The 18,093-nt window shown below is 43.0% G+C and overlaps 1 protein-coding gene and 1 non-coding gene across 2 annotated transcripts; one reads left to right on the top strand and one right to left on the bottom strand.

Moving 5' to 3' along the window:
* The first annotated feature begins 1,121 nt into the window (after positions 1–1,121).
* Positions 1,122–17,702, top strand: SNIP1 (Smad nuclear interacting protein 1). The gene is made up of 4 exons (XM_002750620.6): positions 1,122–1,409; positions 2,623–2,725; positions 12,867–13,465; positions 16,270–17,702. Exons 1-4 carry the CDS (start codon positions 1,186–1,188, stop codon positions 16,532–16,534), a joined length of 1,191 nt encoding a protein of 396 aa, XP_002750666.1. The 5' UTR covers positions 1,122–1,185; the 3' UTR covers positions 16,535–17,702.
* LOC118143280 (U4 spliceosomal RNA) lies at positions 16,017–16,159 on the bottom strand. The gene has a single exon (XR_004727516.1). It is a non-coding gene; the product is annotated as a U4 spliceosomal RNA (small nuclear RNA).
* Positions 17,703–18,093: the final 391 nt, after the last annotated feature.

The following is an 18,093-nucleotide window of genomic DNA, read 5'->3' as shown; positions in this document are numbered from 1 at the left end:
AGGAACATCGAGGCTTCTTCAGTTCAGCAAGTCAATGTGCCTTATTTTGGGGTTTCAGTTTCTGAGCCCCAACAGCATTGCAGAAAGTTTATTAAACAGAAGAGGAAACGCTAATGATTTGACCATGGGTTCTCATCTCTGATTGCATTTCCATTTCTTTCTCCCTTCTATTTCCAAATGTAAATGTAATTACAGTTTGTGCACAATTTTGTATCCTGCTTTATCGTTAACATGTTTTAGAGTTTGTAAATGGTTTACTAATGGCCACATAACACCCATTAATTTGGCTAACTTCCCTATTGCTGAGCATTTACATTGTTTTCACGTTTTGTAATTACTAATAACGTGGCAACAAACAGCCTTGAGAAGTTTGCTTTTTTCCAGGTTTTTTTTTTTTTTTTGTGATGTCTCTGTCACCCAGGCTGAAGTGCTGTGGTGCAATCCCCGCACGCTGCAACCTACGCCTCCTGGGTTCAAGCGATTCTCTTGCCTCAGCCTCCTAAATAGCTGGGATTATAGGTTTGCACCACCATACCAGGCTAATTTTTGTATTTTTAGTAGAGACAGGGTTTCACCGTGTTGGCCAGGCTGGTCTCGAACCCCCGACCTCAAGTGATCCGCCTGCCTCAGCCTACGAAAGTGCTGGCGTGAGCCACCACGCCCAGCCCTGCTCTTTTTTTTTTTTTTTTTTGAGACGGTTTCGTTCTTGTAGCCCAGACTGGAGTGCGGTGACGCAATCAGCTCACTGCAACTGCAACCTCCGCCTCCCGGGTGCATGCGATTCTCCTGCCTCAGCCTCCCGAGTAGCTGGGATTACAGGCGCACGCCCCCATGCCCAGCTAATTGTTTTGTATCATTAGTAGAGACGGGGTTTCACCGTGTTGGCGAGGATGCTCGCCTGACCTCAGGTGATCCGCCAGCCTCGGCCTCCCAAAGTGCTGGGATTACAGACGTGAGCCCCCGCGCCAGGCCAGAAGTTTGTTTTTGAAACCCGAAACTCCTGCCACCAAACCTAGTCACTGACCACGCTCACTGGGGAGTCGTCACCTGTTTAATCTCTCTGCCGCGAAGATATATGGGAACCGGGGCACCCCGGAAGCGGAAATCCAGGAGTCAAACACGTCATTTCCTTCAGCTAGAGGAGCTCAACGGATCTGTTTTCTTTCGCTCAGGCAAAATCACAGAATGAAGGCGGTGAAGAGCGAACGGGAGCGAGGGAGCCGGCGAAGACACCGGGACGTGGATGTGGTGCTGCCGGCGACGGTGGTGGTGAAGCAGGAGCGTCTCAGCCCGGAAGCCGCCCCTCCCGCCCACCGTCGTCCGGACCACTCCGGCGGTAGCCCTTCCCCGCCGGCCAGCGAGCCGAGCCGCCCGGGCCACCGCGGGAACCGAGCCCGAGGAGTTAGCCGGTAAGTGGGGGAGCAGCCCAGGATGGACCTAGGGTTGGGCTCATTCAGAAAGGCGGGCAGGGCTAGCGTCCGAAACGGGTTTTGAATGCTGGGCGCAGCTAGCCCGGACCTAATCCAGAGGCGGTTGAGAGTGATCCAGTCGTGCCTGTGTTATGCTTGCTCAGTCACTTGCATGATAGCTCGGTGTTCAACGCCTAATGCCTAACTGGCAGGATCCCGTCCCTCCATTCTTGTGTCCCCAGCACTTTGCAAAGTGTGGCTCAGCAGGTAGCACAGATAATCTGTTAAATTGGAATGAGATTCTCCTCATCCCGAATGGAGGAATGGAGTGCGGGCGTTGTCTTTACAATTACCTGCCCAAAAAGTTTTCACGTCGACAGAAACTAAAAAAAAAAGTTCACATAGATTTATGCGTTCCTTCAGCGTAGTTTTACTGAGTGCCTGTTAAGTGTTAAAAGACTGCCCTAGGTTTTGGGGCTGCAAGGGTGATTCAGTTAGATGGTCTTCACCGTTTCCAAATCTAGCCCTGAGACAGACAATAACAAGAAATAAATAAAGTGGGTTTCAGTTAGTAACAAGTATTATTGACAGGTTAAAACAGTACTGTGATAGTGAGAGATTGGAGAGAAGAGGGAGGAGGCCTCTAAAGAGGTGCCATTTGAACTGCGACCTGACTGATAGGAATGATCCAGCCTCTGAAAGATCCAGGCAGAGGAAACAACATGTGCAAAGCACTTGAAGTAGAATGAATCATGATTGAAATGGGAAAAAGCCAGTGTCAGTGGAGTATAGTGGTCAAGCAGGTGGGTGGTAGGAATGAGATGGTATAGGCAGGAAGCAGAACCACAGGATGGATAAATTGTTATTGATGGTAGGGGTGTTGGTAGTGAGGGGTAAAGAGTCAAAGGTGACTTCTGGATGGTGATGCCAATTAACAAGATGGCAAAGAGTAGGAGAGGAAAGGTTTTTGAAGGCTTGGGAACTAAGAGCTATGTTATCTAAGTGAGAAGGTTCAGTAGAGAGTTGTCTTTGTGAGTGTGGAATGCGAGGGAGATGTTAGGGCTAGGAAAGTGAACCTCGTGACTATAATGTGTCTGTCAGAGACCTTCACAAATGTGGTGTTTGTGTTAGTATGTAAGCCTGATACTGGAAGCTAATTTTTATGGGGGAAGGGAAATTGAGTAAAATCCTGTATGTACCATGCTTTGTATAGGTCCCCACCCAAAAAGAAAAACAAGTCCTCAGGGAGAAGAAGCAAGTCTCCTCGGAGTAAGAGGACCCGAAGTCCTCACCACTCAACAGTCAAAGTGAAGCAGGTAAGTGGATTGGGGTGTTTTGATGTTGGGGCCACATAGAGAGCCTTTTCCTATCATAGCTAGAGAGGGCTGTGTATGTGTGTTGTGTGTGTGTGTGCACGCACACTCGCCTACATTTCTACTTGTACTTCCAATGGGCTTTTCTGAAAATTGGGTATATTTCTTTTTTTCTGCTTGTTTGCTGAAATTCACCTTTTTATTTTGAGATTATTGTTGGTTCACATGCAGTTGTCAGAAATAATTCAGAGAGATATACTCTGCCTGGTTTCTCCCAGTGGTAACATCTATTCATAACAGAACTGTGGTACAGCATCACCATCAGAATATTGACATCAGTATAGTCAAGATAACATTTCCTTCACCACAAGGAATACCTCCTGTTCTCCTTTTGTAGCCACACCCACTCATCTCCCACCTTTATCATTCTTTAACTTCTGGCAACTTCTAATCTGTTCTTCATTTCTGTAATGTTTTCATTTCAAGAATATTACATAAATGGAATCATACAATGTGTAACCTAATTTAGGATTGTCTTTTTTTCACTCAGCAGAATCCTTCAGAGATTGATTCAGGTTGCATCTCTCAGTAGTTTGTTCCATTTTATTTCTGAGTGATATCCAATAGCATGGATTTAGCCACTCACTCATTAAAGAACATCTGGCTTGTTTCCATTTTTTGGCTATTACACATAAAGCTGCTATATAGACATTTGTGTATAGGATTATATGCGAACATAAGAGTTCATTTCTCTGGGATAAATGCTCAGAAGTGCAATTGCTGGATTGTATGGTAGTTGCAGGTTTAATTTTTTTAAGCAATTACCAGACTGTTTTCCAGAGTGGCTGTATTAGTTTACTAGGGCCACCATAATGAAATGCCATAGAGTACGTGGTTTAAACAACAGAAATTCATTTTCTTGTAATTCTGGAGGCTAGAAGTCAAAGATGAGGATGTTAGCAGGTCTGGATTCTCCTGAAAAACATCCTCTCTCCTTGGCTTGTAGATGGCTACCTTTTTACTACATCTTCACATGATCTTTCTCCTGTCCTGGTGTCTTTTCTCAGCCATATTGAATTAGGGCCCTACGCTCATTTTAACTTAATCAGCTCTGTAAAGACCTCATCTCCAAATACGGCTATTAATACATTCTGAGGTACTTGCGTTTGGTACTTCAACAAGCTAATTTTGGAGGGCACAATTTAGTTCGTAACAGTGGCTGTACCATTTTATAGTCCCACCAGCATTGTTTGAATGATCGGGTTTCCCTGTATCACCATTTAATGTTAGCACTTTATTTTAGCCATTCTGATAGATGTGTAGTGGTATTTCATTGTGATTTTAACTTGCGTTTTCCTTTTTTTTGAGATGAAGTCTTGCTCTGTCACCAGGCTAGGGTGCAGTGGTGCTGTCTCAGCTCACTGCCTCCTCTGACTCCTTGGTTCAAGTGATTCTCCTGCCTCAGCCTCTGGAGTAGCTGGGATTACAGGCACATGCCGCCAAGCTCAGATAATTAACTTTTGTATTTTTAATAAGATGAGGTTTCACCATGTTAGCCAGGATGCTCTTGATCTCTTGACCTTATGATCCTCCCACTTCAGCCTCCCAAAATGCTGAGATTACAGGCATGAGCCACCACACCTGGCCTTTTTTTTTTTTTTTTTTTTTTTTGAGACAGTCTTGCTCTGTCTCCTAGGCCGGGGTGTAGTGGCAAGATCTTAGTTCACTGCAACCTCTACCTCCCGAATTCAAGTGATTCTCCTGCTTCAGCTTCCGTAATTTGCATTTTCCTAATGGCTGATTATATTGGACATCTTTTCTTGCGCTTATTTGCCATCTGTATGTATCTTCTCAGGTGCAGTGTCTCATGTCTTTTGCCTGTTTTCTAATTGTATTATTTGCTTTTTTACTCTTTAGTTTTTAAGAATTCTTTTTATATTGTGGATACTAGTCCTTTTGAGGTATATGGTTCACAAATAATTTTTTTTCCCAATCTATCTTGTCTTCATTTTCTTAACAGGGTTTATCTCAGAGTAAAAGTTTGTTTTGTCTTGTTTTGTTTGTTTTGAGATGGAGTTTTACTCTTGTTGTCCAGACTGTAGTACAGTGGCACGATCTTGGCTCACTGCAACCTCTGCCTCCCAGGTTCAAGCAATTCTCCTGCTTCAGCCTCCCAAGTAGCTGGAATTACAGGCATGCGCCACCACGCCCAGCTAATTTTGTATTTTTAGTAGAGACGGGGTTTATCCATGTTGGGTAAGCTGGTCTCGAACTCCTAACCTCAGGTGATCTTCCTGCTTTAGCCTCCCAAATTGCTGGGATTACAGGCGTGAGCCATCATGCCTGGCCAGAGCAAAAGTTTTTTATTTCAGTGAAGTCCAGCTTATCTGTTTTCCCTTTTATGGATTGTGCTTTCGATGTCATGGCTAAGAACTTTTAGCCTGGCCCTAGATCTCTGAAATTTTCTCTTAAATTTTTTTTTTTTTTTTTTTAATTTTTTTCTTAAAAGTCCATGATGTGTTTTTAGTTTCTTTTCAGGTTGGTTTTTTTTTTTTTTTGGCCTATGAATATCCACTTGCATCAGCACCATTTATTGAAAAGACCATCTTTCCTCCACTGAATTGCTTTTGCTCTTTTGTCAAACATCAGTTGGGCATATATGTATGGGTCTATTTCTGGGATTGCTGTTGTGTTCCATTTGTCAATGTCTGTCATTCTGCCAATACCACACGATCTTGATTACTATAGCTGTATAATAAATCTTGAAATCATATAGACTGATTTCTCCCACTGTATTTATCTTTATAAACATTGCTTTAGCTATTCAAGTTCCTTTGTCATTCATATAAGTTTTAAAGCAATTTTGTCTCTTAAAATCTGGGCTAGTCACAGTGGCTCATGCCTGAATCCCAACGCTTTGGGAGGCTGAGGTGGTCAGATCGCTTGAGCTCAGGAGTGCCAGACCAGCCTGGGCAACATGGTGAAACCCTTCTGTACAAAAAATACAAAAATTAGCTGGGTGTGGTGGCATATACCTGTAGCCCCTCACTCGGGAGGCTGAGGTGGGAGGATTACTTAAGTCTAGGAGGTTGAGGCTGCAGTGATTACACCACTGCACTCCAGCCTAGGCAACAGAGTGAGATCCGAAAAAAAGTCTTGCTAGGATTTTGATAGGACCTGTGTTAAACTAGTGTTTGGGGCAATAATTGACTTTTTACTATGTTAAATCTTCTAATCTATAAACACTGTGTATCTCCCCTTTTATTTAGACCATCTTTGATTTATTTTATCAGCTGTTGTAGTTTTCAGCATATAAATCCTGTACACATTTCTTTTTGGCATGATTATAAAGGGTATTTTAAATGAGTGTCCACATGTTCATTGCCAGTATATAGAAATATAATTCATTTTTGTGTGTTTATCTTAATCCTGTATCCTTGCTGAACTCATTTATTCTAGGTTTTTTTTTTTTTTAGATTACTTGGGATTTTCTACATAGACAATCATATCTATAAATAGGGACAGTTTTATTTCTTCCTTTACAATCTGTATGCATTTTATTTCCTTTTTTTGTTTGTATTAGTCCGTTTTCATGCTGTTGACAAAGACATACCCAAGACTGGCAATTTACAAAAGAAAGAGGTTTAATGGACTTACAGTTCCACATGGCTGGAGAGGCCTCACAATCATGGCAAGGAAGAGCAAGTCACATCTTAACAGGGATGGAAGGAGGCAAAGAGAGATAAAAGAGTAATGAGAGCAGATGCTCTTGCCGTATTCTCAATTTTGAGGAATGAGATTTCAGTCCTCTTTTTTTGAGATGGAGTCTCGCTGTGTTGCCCAGGCTGGACTGCAGTGGCATGATCTCTGCTCACTGCAGCCTCTGCCTTCTGGGTTTAAGGGATTCTCCTGCCTTAGCCTCCTAAGTAACTGGGATTAAAGTCTGGGCCAGTCACAGTGGCTCACACCTATAATCCCAGCACTTTGGGAGGCCAAGGCAGGTAGATCACCTGAGGTCAGGAGACCAGCCTGGCCAACATGGTGAAAGCTGTCTACTAAAAATATAAAAATTAGCCAGGCGTGTAATCCCAGCTACTTGAGAGGCTGAAGCAGGAGAATTGCTTGAACCTGGGATGGGGAGGTTGCAGTGAGCCAAGATGGCACCACTGTACTCCAGCCTGGGTGTCAGAGCAAGACACTGTTTAAAAAAAACCAAATTTTAAAAGACAAATAAAAAGCAATATAACAACTATTTATATAGCATATACATTGTATTAGGTATTATAAGTAACCTAGCGATGATTTAAAGTACACAGGAGGATATTCACAGACTATGTGTGCAAAATACACCATTTTATATAAGGAGCTTGAGCATCCTGAGATATCTTTTTTATCCGCTGGGGATTCTGGAACCAAACTCCTGAGGATACTGAGGGATGACTTTTCAATCTCTGAACCACCATTTTGTGAGGTGTTTTTTTTTTTTTTTTTTTTTTTTTTGAGGTGGACTCTCACTCTGTTGCCCAGGCTGGAGTTCAGTAGTGTGATCTCAGCTCACTGCATCCTCTGCCTCCTGGGTTCAAGTGGTTCTCGTGCCTCAGCCTCCCCAGTAGCTAGGATTACAGGCACGTGCCACCACACCTGGCTAATTTTTGTATTTTTAGTAGAGATGGGAGTTCACCATGTTGGCCAGGCTGGTCTCGAACTCCTGACCTCAAGTGGTCTCCCTGCCTCAGTCTCCCAAAGTGCTGGGATTACAGTTGTGAGCCACTGCACCCAACTGATCCACCATTTTCAAAACAAATGTATTGATTACACGCTCATCGTAATAATACAGAGGTATGTAAAATATAAAATGAGAGTATTGTTTACTTGTCTCATCCTCAAAATTGTACCACATTCTCAACAAAAAAACCTCTACCTCATTTGCGAGAGGTAACCACTATGATAGACTCTCTGTCCATCATCACATGGCTTTCTCCCCTGAATCTCTCTCTCTCTTCTTTTCCAAGGTCACCAGTCATATGGGATTAATGACCTGTACTACTCCAGTTTGACCTTAATTTACTACATTTGCAGTTACCCTATTTCTAAACAGGGGGGAGAGACACATTTACGTCATCTGCATATAGCTGTATGAAAAGTTAGGATTAGATGAAATTACAAAGGAAATGACTGTAGATAGAACAACCAACAAAGGACTAAATCCAGCTGTGATCCAGTATGAAGAAATTGCAGTGACATCAGCAAAGGAGACTGAAAAGAAAGGAAAACAGGAGAATCTGGTAACTTTGAAGCCATAAGAAGGAAGTGTGTTGAGGACAGAGTGATTAACTCTGTTAGATGCTGCTGATAGTTATGTGTAATGAAGACTGAGAACTGGCCACTGGAGTTAGCAATGTGGAGGTCACTGGTGATCTTGACCAGCAATTTTAGTGGAGTAGTAAGGGTGAGACCTTATTGCAGGGGTTTAAGAGAAGACAAACAGTTTTTTTTTTCTTTTTTTTTTTTTTTTTTGGAGTCTCGCTTTGTTGCCAGGCTGGAGTGCAGTTGTGTGATCTCGGCTTACTGTGACCTCAGCCTCCTGGGTTCAAGTGATTCTCCTGCCTCAGCCTCCCGAGTAGCTGGGACTACAGGCGTGTGCCACCATGCCCAGCTGAATAGGGGCCATGCTAATTTTTGTATCATTCTAATATTCTGCCTAATCATTTTGAAAGTCTCTTACTATTCCCTGTTTTAAAATGTTTAACCTTAATTATCTAAACATTTTTATACATTACCTAGTCCATAGCAAGAAGTTTTTTGTTTGTTTTCTGTTTTTGCCGTCACCTTCATCAGCAATCTTTTCTTTTTTTTTTTGACACAGAGTCTTGCTCTGTCGCCCAGGCTGGAGTGAAGTGGCGCAATCGCAGCTCACTGCAGTCTTCACCTCCAGGTGATCAAGTAATTCTCCTGCCTCAGCCTCCTGAGAAGCTGGGACTGCAGGCATCACCATCATGCCCAGCTAGTGGTAGAGATGGGGTTTCACCATGTTGGCCATGCTGGTCTTGAACTCCTGACCTCATGTGATCCACCCACCTCTGCCTCCCCAAGTGCTGGGATTACAGGCCTGAGCCACTGCACCCAGCCAGTTTTTTCTTTTTAAGAAAAAAACAAAAATATTTTTGTCCATGAATTAAGTCCTTGGGGATCTACATCTATAAGACTTGTATGGGTTTTCTTTTTTTTTTTGAGACGGAGTCTTACTCTGTCACCCAGGCTGGAGTGCAGTGGTGTGATCTCTGCTCACTGCAACTGCCACTTCCCAGGTTCAAGCAATTTTCCTGCCTCAACTTCCTGAGTAGCTGGGATTACAGTCACACGCCACCATGCCTGGCTAGTTTTTGTATTTTTAGTAGAGACAGGGTTTCCCCATGTTGGCTAGGCTGGTCTTGAACTCCTGACCGACTTCAAGTGACCCACCCTCCTTGGCTTTCCAAAGTGCTAGAATTACAGGTGTGAGCCACCACGCCCAGACTGTAAGACTTGTTTCTTCTGCCTCTCATGCTCAGTGGCTTGTTTACATTTTCTTGTGTATGTCTAATACTCTTTAGCTCATGCTTAGAGCTCATATCTTTTCTTCCCCTTTGTAGATTTTTTTCTCATTGAAGATTTTCCCTTGTTTTTTGAGAGCCCAACAAAGCAGTAAAGATTTAATAAGTATATAGTTAAATTATAGTGGGAATATCTCTCCAAGGATCTCATCTGCCAAGTCTATATATAGAAATATCTGGTCTTGGCCGGGCGCGGTGGCTCAAGCCTGTAATCCCAGCAGTTTGGGAGGCCGAGGTGGGTGGATCACGAGGTCAAGAGATCGAGACCATTCTGGTCAACATGGTGAAACCCCATCTCTACTAAAAATATTTTTTAAAAATTAGCTGGGCATGGTGGTGCATGCCTGCCATCCCAGCTACTCAGGAGGCTGAGGCAGGAGAATTGCTTGAACCCAGGAGGCGGAGGTTGCGGTGAGCGGAGATCGCGCCATTGCACTCCAGCCTGGGTAACAAGAGCAAAACTCCATCTCAAAAAAAAAGAAAGAAATATCTGGTCTTATATAGTAATTTTTAGGTTTATTGTGAAACTTTCCCCTTTTTTCCCCTCCCTGTTAGCAATATATTAGATATCTTTCTATGTCATTCTTTTTCATGGCTATGAAGTATTTCTTTATATGACTAGATAATAATTTAACCATTCTACCATTGCAGAATATTAGGTTGTTTCCAATTTTTTATTACAGAATTACAGTAAACATCTGTAGGTATAGTAAAAATCTGCTAGTATTTCTGTAGGATTGATTCCTGTAAGTGGCATTAGTGGTTGATGAGATTTTGATTAAATACTGTCAAATTCTCCTAAATAGGCTATGCTGGTTTATACCTGTACCATCAGTGGCTGAAAAATACCTGTTTTCCTGTGCCTTCTTTTTTCACTCTAGATATTATTGGTCTTTTTAATTTTACTAATCAAAATGAGAGAAAATTCATAATTCTTTTAGAGTTTGATGCTTTATTAGCGTAAGCATATCTTCATGTATTTATTGGACATGTGTTTCTTTCTTTTTTTTGAGACAGGGTCTCACTCTGTTGCCCAGGATGGACTGCAGTGGCATGATCATAGCTCACTTCAGTCTTAACCTCCTGGGCTCAAGTGATCTTCCCACCTCAACTTCTGGAATAGCTGAGACTACAGGTGCATGCTGTCATGCCTGGCTAATTTTTGTATTTTTTGTAGAAAGGGGGTTTGCCATGTTGCACAGGCTGGTCTCAAAACTTCTGAGCTCAAGCGCTTCTCCTGCCTTGGCCTCCCAAAGTGCTGGGATTACAGGCGTGACCCACTGTGCCGGCCCTTGGACATTTATTTCTTCTGAAAATAGTTCATTTTTTTTTTCTTTTTGAGACATTGAAGTCTTGCTCTGTCATTCACGCTGGAGTGCAGTGGTGGAATCTCGGCTCACTGCAACCTCTGTCTCCCAGGCTCAAGCAATACTTCCCACCTCAGCCTTCTGAGTAATTGGGACTACAGGCATGCACCACTGTGCCCAGCTAATTTTTGTATTTTTAGTAGAGACAGGGTTTCACTATGTTTCCCAGGCTGGTCTCAAACTCCTGGGCTCAAGCACTTGATCCATTGCATCAGCCTCCCAAAGTGCTGGGATTACAAGCATGAGCCACTGGAACCTGGCCATTTGCCAGTTTTTCTATTGAATTATTTCTTATTGATATATTAATATGCAGTGGTGCCCCTTATTTGTGGTTTCACTTCCTGCATCTGAAAACATTAAATTGAAAACTCCAGAAAAAAAAAAAAACTTATACATTTTAAATTGCTCACTATCCTGAGTCACTTGTTAAACTTGTGTGGTCTCACCAGGAACATGAATCCTTCCTTTGTCTGGTGTGTCTGTGCTGTATGAGCTAACTGCCCGTCTGTCACTTAGTAACCATCCTGTTTATCGGATAACTTGCAGTACTGCAGTGCTTGGATTCAAGTAACCTTTATTTTATTTAGTAGTGGCCCCAAAGTGCAATAGTAGTGATTTTGGCAATTAGGATATGCTGAAGAGAAGCTGTAAAGTGCTTCCTTTAAGCGAAAAGATGAAAGTTCTCAAGGAAATAAAAAAATTGTTTTTAAATCATATACTGAAGTTGCTAAGATTTATAGTAAGAATGAATCTTCTATTGTGAAATTGTGGAGAAGGAAAACGAAATTCATGCTAGTTTTGCTGTTGTACCTCAAACTGTAGAAGTTAAAGCCACAGTTCATAAGTGCTTAGTTAAGATGGAAAAGGCATTAAATTTATGGGTGGAAGATGTGAACAGAAATGTGTTACAGTTTGGTACTAGCCGTGGTTTTAGCCATCCACCACACTTAATGTATCCCCCTGGGACTACTGTATGGTTTGTGTTGCAAACATTTTCTACCAGGCTTATCTTTTTTTTTTTGAGAAGGAGTTTCACTCTTGTTGCCCAGGCTGGAGTACAGTGGTGCAATCTTGGCTCACTGCAGCCTCTCAGGTTTAAGCGATTTCCTGTCTCAGCCTTCTGAGTAGCTGAGATTATAGGCTCATGCCACCACACCCAGCTAATTTTGTATTTTAAGTAGAGACAAGGTTTCACCATGTTGGTCAGGCTGGTCTTGAACTCCTGACCTTGTGAGCCACTGCACCTGGCCTAGGCTGAGTTTCAATGCTGTCTTTTTCAAGAAACCATGATATGTTTCTCCATTTCTTCAGGTCTTTAAGAAAAGATCTATTTTAATGAATTTTTACAGATTTCTTCTTACATGTCTTTCATGTTTCTTACATTTATTCCTAGATACTTAATTTTTTTTAACTGTGAAAGTAGGATTTAAAAACTTAGTATTATATTTTCATTTTTGACATGAGAGAAAGCTAGCTTCTTTTTTACATATATTGTACCTGACTACTTAACTCTTTTTTTTTCTTTTTTTTTTTTTGAGACGGAGTTTTGCTCTTGTTACCCAGGCTGGAGTGTAATGGCGCGATCTCCGCTCACTGCAACTCCTGGGTTCAGGCAATTCTCCTGCCTCACCCTTCTGAGTAGCTGGGATTACAGGCATGTGCCACCGTGCCCAGCTACTTTTTTGTATTTTTAGTAGAGATGGGGTTTCACCATATTGACCAGGATGGTCTTGATCTCTTGACCTCGTGATCCACCCACCTTGGCCTCCCAAAGTGCTGGGATTACAGGCGTGAGCCACTGCGCCCTGCCCAACTACTTAACTCTTTGTTCTATTTTCTGTATACTCTTCCCTGTAAGTTTTCCTATAGTTACCTTTGTTCTGAAAGAGAGGGAATTATTTTTTCTTCTTTTTTCTGACTAAATAGTCTCTTGTTTTTAGGGCTCTGGACATAGGCTTGTGCTAGGAGGGCTATAGATGAATAGAAGCATGAGATATCATCTTTGAGGCCTTGCAAGGGAACATAACCACCAAATAATCTTATTTCTGTGGGAAATGTTGTTCTAAATGCCAAAGTCCAAATTACAAAAGACTTTTTGAATGCAGCTTGTTCAAAGAGAACTAGATTTGGGCTGCCCTTAGAGTGTAGACTGCTTTTAAATTATGGAATCTGTTTGAATTTCAGGAGCGTGAGGATCATCCCAGGAGAGGACGGGAGGATCGGCAGCACAGGGAACCATCGGAACAGGAACACAGGAGAGCCAGGAACAGTGACCGGGACAGACACCGGGGCCATTCCCACCAAAGGAGAACGTCTGACGAGAGGCCTGGGAGTGGGCAGGGTCAGGGACGGGATCGAGACACTCAGAACCTGCAGGCTCAGGAAGACGAGCGGGTGTTTTATAATGCCAGGCGACGGGAGCATCGCCAGAGGAATGACGTTGGTGGCGGTGGTAGTGAGACTCAGGAGTTGGTTCCTCAGCCTGGTGGTAACAACAAAGAAAAAGAGGTGCCTGTTAAAGAAAAACCAAGCTTTGAACTTTCTGGGGCACTTCTTGAGGACACCAACACTTTTCGGGGTGTAGTCATTAAATATAGTGAGCCCCCAGAAGCACGTATCCCCAAAAAACGGTGGCGTCTCTACCCGTTTAAAAATGATGAGGTGCTGCCAGTCATGTACATACATCGACAGAGCGCATACCTGCTGGGTCGACACCGCCGCATTGCAGACATTCCAATCGATCACCCGTCTTGTTCAAAGCAGCATGCGGTCTTTCAATATCGGTAAGTAACATGGAGGAAGAAGCTGTAGTGTGAGCAGAAACAATCACTGGGTTTGTTAGGATTACTAAGATTTTTGTTCATGTTTATGTAGAAGAATCCCATACCCCTTCTATCTTATCTAAAGAGTATTAATTTAACTGCCCTTTAAATAATTGCTTACATATTTATAAGAACATTAAACTATTATTTTTTATTTCTTTGAGATAAGGTCTCACTTTGTCACCCCGTCTGGAGTGCAGTGGTGCTAACACAACTCACTCTAGTGGCAACCTCCTGGGCACAAATGATTGTCTCCTGCCTCAGCCTCCCTGGGACCACAGACATGTGACTCTGTGCCAGCTAATTTTGAGCCTGGATCTTGATAGCTTGCCTGGGACATCTGTGATGATTCTCACAACAGTCCTGTGAGGATAGGGCAGGTTTTTGTTTCTTTGTGTGTTGGGGGGTTGGGGGTTGAGATGGAGTTTTGCTCTTGTTGCCCAGGCTGGAATGCAATGGTGCAATCTCAGCTCACTGCAACCTCTGCCTCCCAGGTTCCAACAATTCTCCTGCCTCAGCTTCCCAAGTAGCTGGGATTACAGGTGCGCGCCACCATGCTTGGCTAATTTTATATTTACTTTAGTAGAGATGGGGTTTCCCCATGTTGGTCAGGCTGGTTTCGAACTCCTGTCCTCGACTGATTCACCCGCCTCGGCCTCCCAAAGTGCTGAGATGACAGGTGTGAGCTACTGCACCCAGCAGGTTTGTTTTGTTTTGTTTTTTGTTGTGGTGTTTTTTTTTTTTTTTTTTTTTTTTTTTTTTTTTTTTTGAGACAGAGTCTCCTTCTGTCACCCAGGCTGGAGTGTGGTCATGTGATCGCAGCTCACTGCAACCTCTGTCTCCTAGGTTCAGGCAATTCTCCTGCCTCAGCCTCCTGAGCAGCTCAGACTACATGAGTGTGCCACCATACCCAGCTAATTTTTTGCATTTTTAGTAGAGACAAGGTTTCACCATGTTGGCCAGGCTGATCTTGAACTCCTGACCCCTCATGATCCACCCCCTTCAGCTTCCCAAAGTGCTGGGATTACAGGCTTGAGCCACCACAGCCAGCCATTTTTTTTTTTTTTTTTTTTGAGATGGAGTCTTGTTCGGTTGCCCAGGCTGGAGTCCTGTGGTGCAGTCTCAGCTCCCTGCAATCTCCACCTCCCAGGTTCAAGGTTCAAGCGATTTTTCTGCCTCAACCTCCCTAGTAGCTGGGACTACAGGCACGCGCTGCCATGCCCAGCTAATTTTTGTGTTTTCAGTAGAGACGGGGTTTCACCATATTGGCCAGGCTGGTCTCAAACTTCTGACTTTGTGATCCCCCCATCCCGGCTTCCCAAAGTGTTGAGATTACAGGTGCAAGCGACTGTGCCTGGCCCATTTTTTTTTTTTTAACCTGGCCGCCTGACTTTGAATGGACAGTATTTATATCCTCATTTGACAGATGAGAAAACTGAAGCCCAGCAAAACCAAGTGACTTGCCTAATAAATGATCACTATAGTACAATGGGCCCCAACCTTTTTGTACCAAGGACCAGTTTCATGGAAGACAGTTTTTCCATGGACCAGTGGGGATGGTTTTGGGATGATTGAAGCACATTGCATTTACTGTGCACTTTATTTTCTATGATCACATTGTAATATATAATGTAATAGTTACACAACTTACCATAATCTAGAATCAGTGGAAGCCCTGAGCTTGTTTTCCTGCAATTACACGGTCCCATCTGGGGATGATGGGAGACAGTGAGAGATCAGGCATTAGACGCATAAGGAGCACACAACCTAGATCCCACCTATGCACAGTTCACAAGGGGGTTCACGCTCCTGTGAGACTCTAATGCCACCGCTGATCTGACAGGAGGCAGAGCTCAGACAGTAATACAAGTGATGGGGAGCAGCTGAAAATACAGATGAAGCTTGGCTTGCTTGCCTGCCGGCCCACTGCTCATCTCTTGCTGTGTGGCCCAGTTCCTAGCAGGCCACAGTCCCTGGGTCGGAGCTGAGGACCCCTGCCGTAGTAGAACTCTGCCTCAAAGATAGCTCCCTTGACTCTGAAGTCTAAGTCCACCGTTTTTTTCCCATTTGGACAGGAACTAAAATATATTGAAATATAGGTTAAAGAAACATTATATTGATTATAAAGAACAGGAAAAAATGTAGTTTCTTTTTTTTTTTTTAAATAGAGACGGGGTGTCACCATGTTGGCCAGGCTGGTCTTGAACTTCTGACCTCGTGATCCACCTGCCTCAGCCTCCCAAAGTGCTGGGATTACAGGTGTGCACCACTGCACCCGGCCTAAAAAATGTGTTTTCTTAACCACAGCAAGAGACATTGGATTGACTCTGCATTTCCACCTTTTGATCTACTATGCCCACCCTCCAGCAAACCATTCTCACCTTTTCTGCTAAGTATATATAAATTCCCAATTTCCCTTCCCAGGGCCATGCTTTTCCTTTGATTTATTTGATTCTCAAGAATTTTAATTTTAACTGTGGTCAAGCCAGGTTTTTGTTTTTTTTTTTTTAAGTCTCCATAGAGACTGTCAAAAATTGCCAATGCCAACTATATTTCAAGTCGTCATAGCAGGGGGTATTGGGAAAAGTTTTCAATTAGCAATAATCGCACCTCAGATATACCTCATTGGCTATGATACTGCCACTGCGCAAAGCTCAAGCCAGGTTGTTTACATTGTCTAGGCTATTTTAGCAAATAGCTTTAGAGAGGCTGGATGATCTGAGGCAGGACTTTGCTCACAGGTTTCTCTCCTTTTTCTCTGCTAGGCTTGTGGAATATACCCGTGCTGATGGCACGGTTGGCCGAAGAGTGAAGCCCTACATCATTGACCTCGGCTCAGGCAATGGAACCTTCTTAAACAACAAACGTATTGAGCCACAGAGATACTATGAACTAAAAGAAAAGGATGTACTCAAATTTGGGTTCAGTAGCAGAGAATACGTCTTGCTCCATGAGTCGTCAGACACTTCTGAAATAGACAGGAAAGACGACGAGGATGAGGAGGAGGAGGAAGAAGTGTCTGACAGCTAGCAAACTAAGAACACAAACTGAGACCTTTTTCTTCTCGGAAGGCTTTGATTGACTCAGAGAGCCATAGTGCTCTCTGTAATGCCTCTTATTGCCTTAACCCTTTTCCTCTGTTGCTGACCCGAGTGTGTTACCATTTAAATTCACTGACTAATGTTTTGTTGACTTTTTTCCTGTGGCACGTTGGCCACATGCCTGCAGGCATTTGTTTTCAAAACAGTCTCACCAATTACAGCGCATCATGTTTTAGTAGAAGCGTTGTGGTTTTAGTTGGTGTTTTCAGAACTGCTGCCTAGGAAACTATGAACCCTTGGTTAAGGGGAAATCGTGGCTTGTTCTCTTTGTACAGTTACTTTATTTATATAGCTGTTAAACTTTGTGGACCAGGTGTTTTTCTTCTGGGGCAAACCCCTGAGCAGAGAATCTTACTAAGCTTTGGTTATCACCAAACAACCTCCAGTATATACCAAAGCTTTGACCTGGTTGAGCTCTTGAGCTTAGAAGTTGATTTTGCACTTAGTGTTTTGGGGGTGGGAATGTACGCAGTCAGTAAGCATTACTGACTGTTAAACAGATGCTTTATGGCACCTGCTTAATTAAGCCCATGACTGTACAGAAGGATCGTGGTTGCCACCAGTGGGTGCTGATTCAGTGTTACAAGTGACTGAAATTGGCCATGGATCTGTTCTTGAGAGAATTCCTGATTTCTCCATGGAGCATGTACATAACAGTTTTGATTATATTAACTGTACTTCAGTTTTGTGTTTTTATTCAAATGTTACCTCCTTTTTTCCTGAGAAATACACTGTCACTGATGTGACAGGGTCCTTACTTTAATGACGTGTATATGTCTAAAGCAGGTTGTGTTGTTTACATGTTTCTACACATGTCGTCCTTTAAAAAATTGTTCAGAGAGGCTGTATTTACCTTCCCAAGGCTGGAAAGCAGGAGAGTTTCCTAGTTTTCCACCAGAGGAATATGTGTAAGTAGAAAAGTATTAGCTGCTTACATATAGTGTGTATGTATGTATGTATATATGTAAATCGTGTGTTAAAGAGCTGATACTGATTTTCATATGACAATGTTAGGCAAAGGCCTCCCTGCATTTGAAGAGCAGGTTTTCATTTATATGTATTTTTGGGATTAAAAAGTAATAAAATTTGTAAATATAGCCCCATTTTAAAGAGTAATGCTTTCCTAGCATAGAGGACCTATGTTCATAGGTCTGTTTGCTGCTAATGGAGCCTTCTGTCAGTACTTTCGAGATAAAAATAGGTAGCTGTTTAGAGTCTTGTGGGGCAGGTGTGTGGCCTCCAAGTCAGTGGAATGCCAGATGGTGACTTGGGGTGGGTTGGGGGAAAGCCATCTGATGCTTTAATAAAGTTATTAGATGAAAGGTAAGTTGGGCTGGGCACGGTGGCTCACTCCTGTAATCCCAGCACTTTGGGAGACCAAGGTGGGTGGATCATCTGAGGTCAGGAGTTCAAGAACAGCTGGGCCAACATTGTGAATCTCCATCTCTACTAAAAATACAAAAATTAGCTGGAGGTGGTGGTGGATGC

Source organism: Callithrix jacchus, chromosome 7 (assembly GCF_049354715.1).
Source record: "Callithrix jacchus isolate 240 chromosome 7, calJac240_pri, whole genome shotgun sequence".
Classification (NCBI taxonomy): Eukaryota; Metazoa; Chordata; class Mammalia; order Primates; family Cebidae; genus Callithrix; species Callithrix jacchus.
The sequence above is the reverse complement of the archived record's forward strand: the minus strand, read 5'-3'. Positions and strand labels throughout refer to the sequence as shown.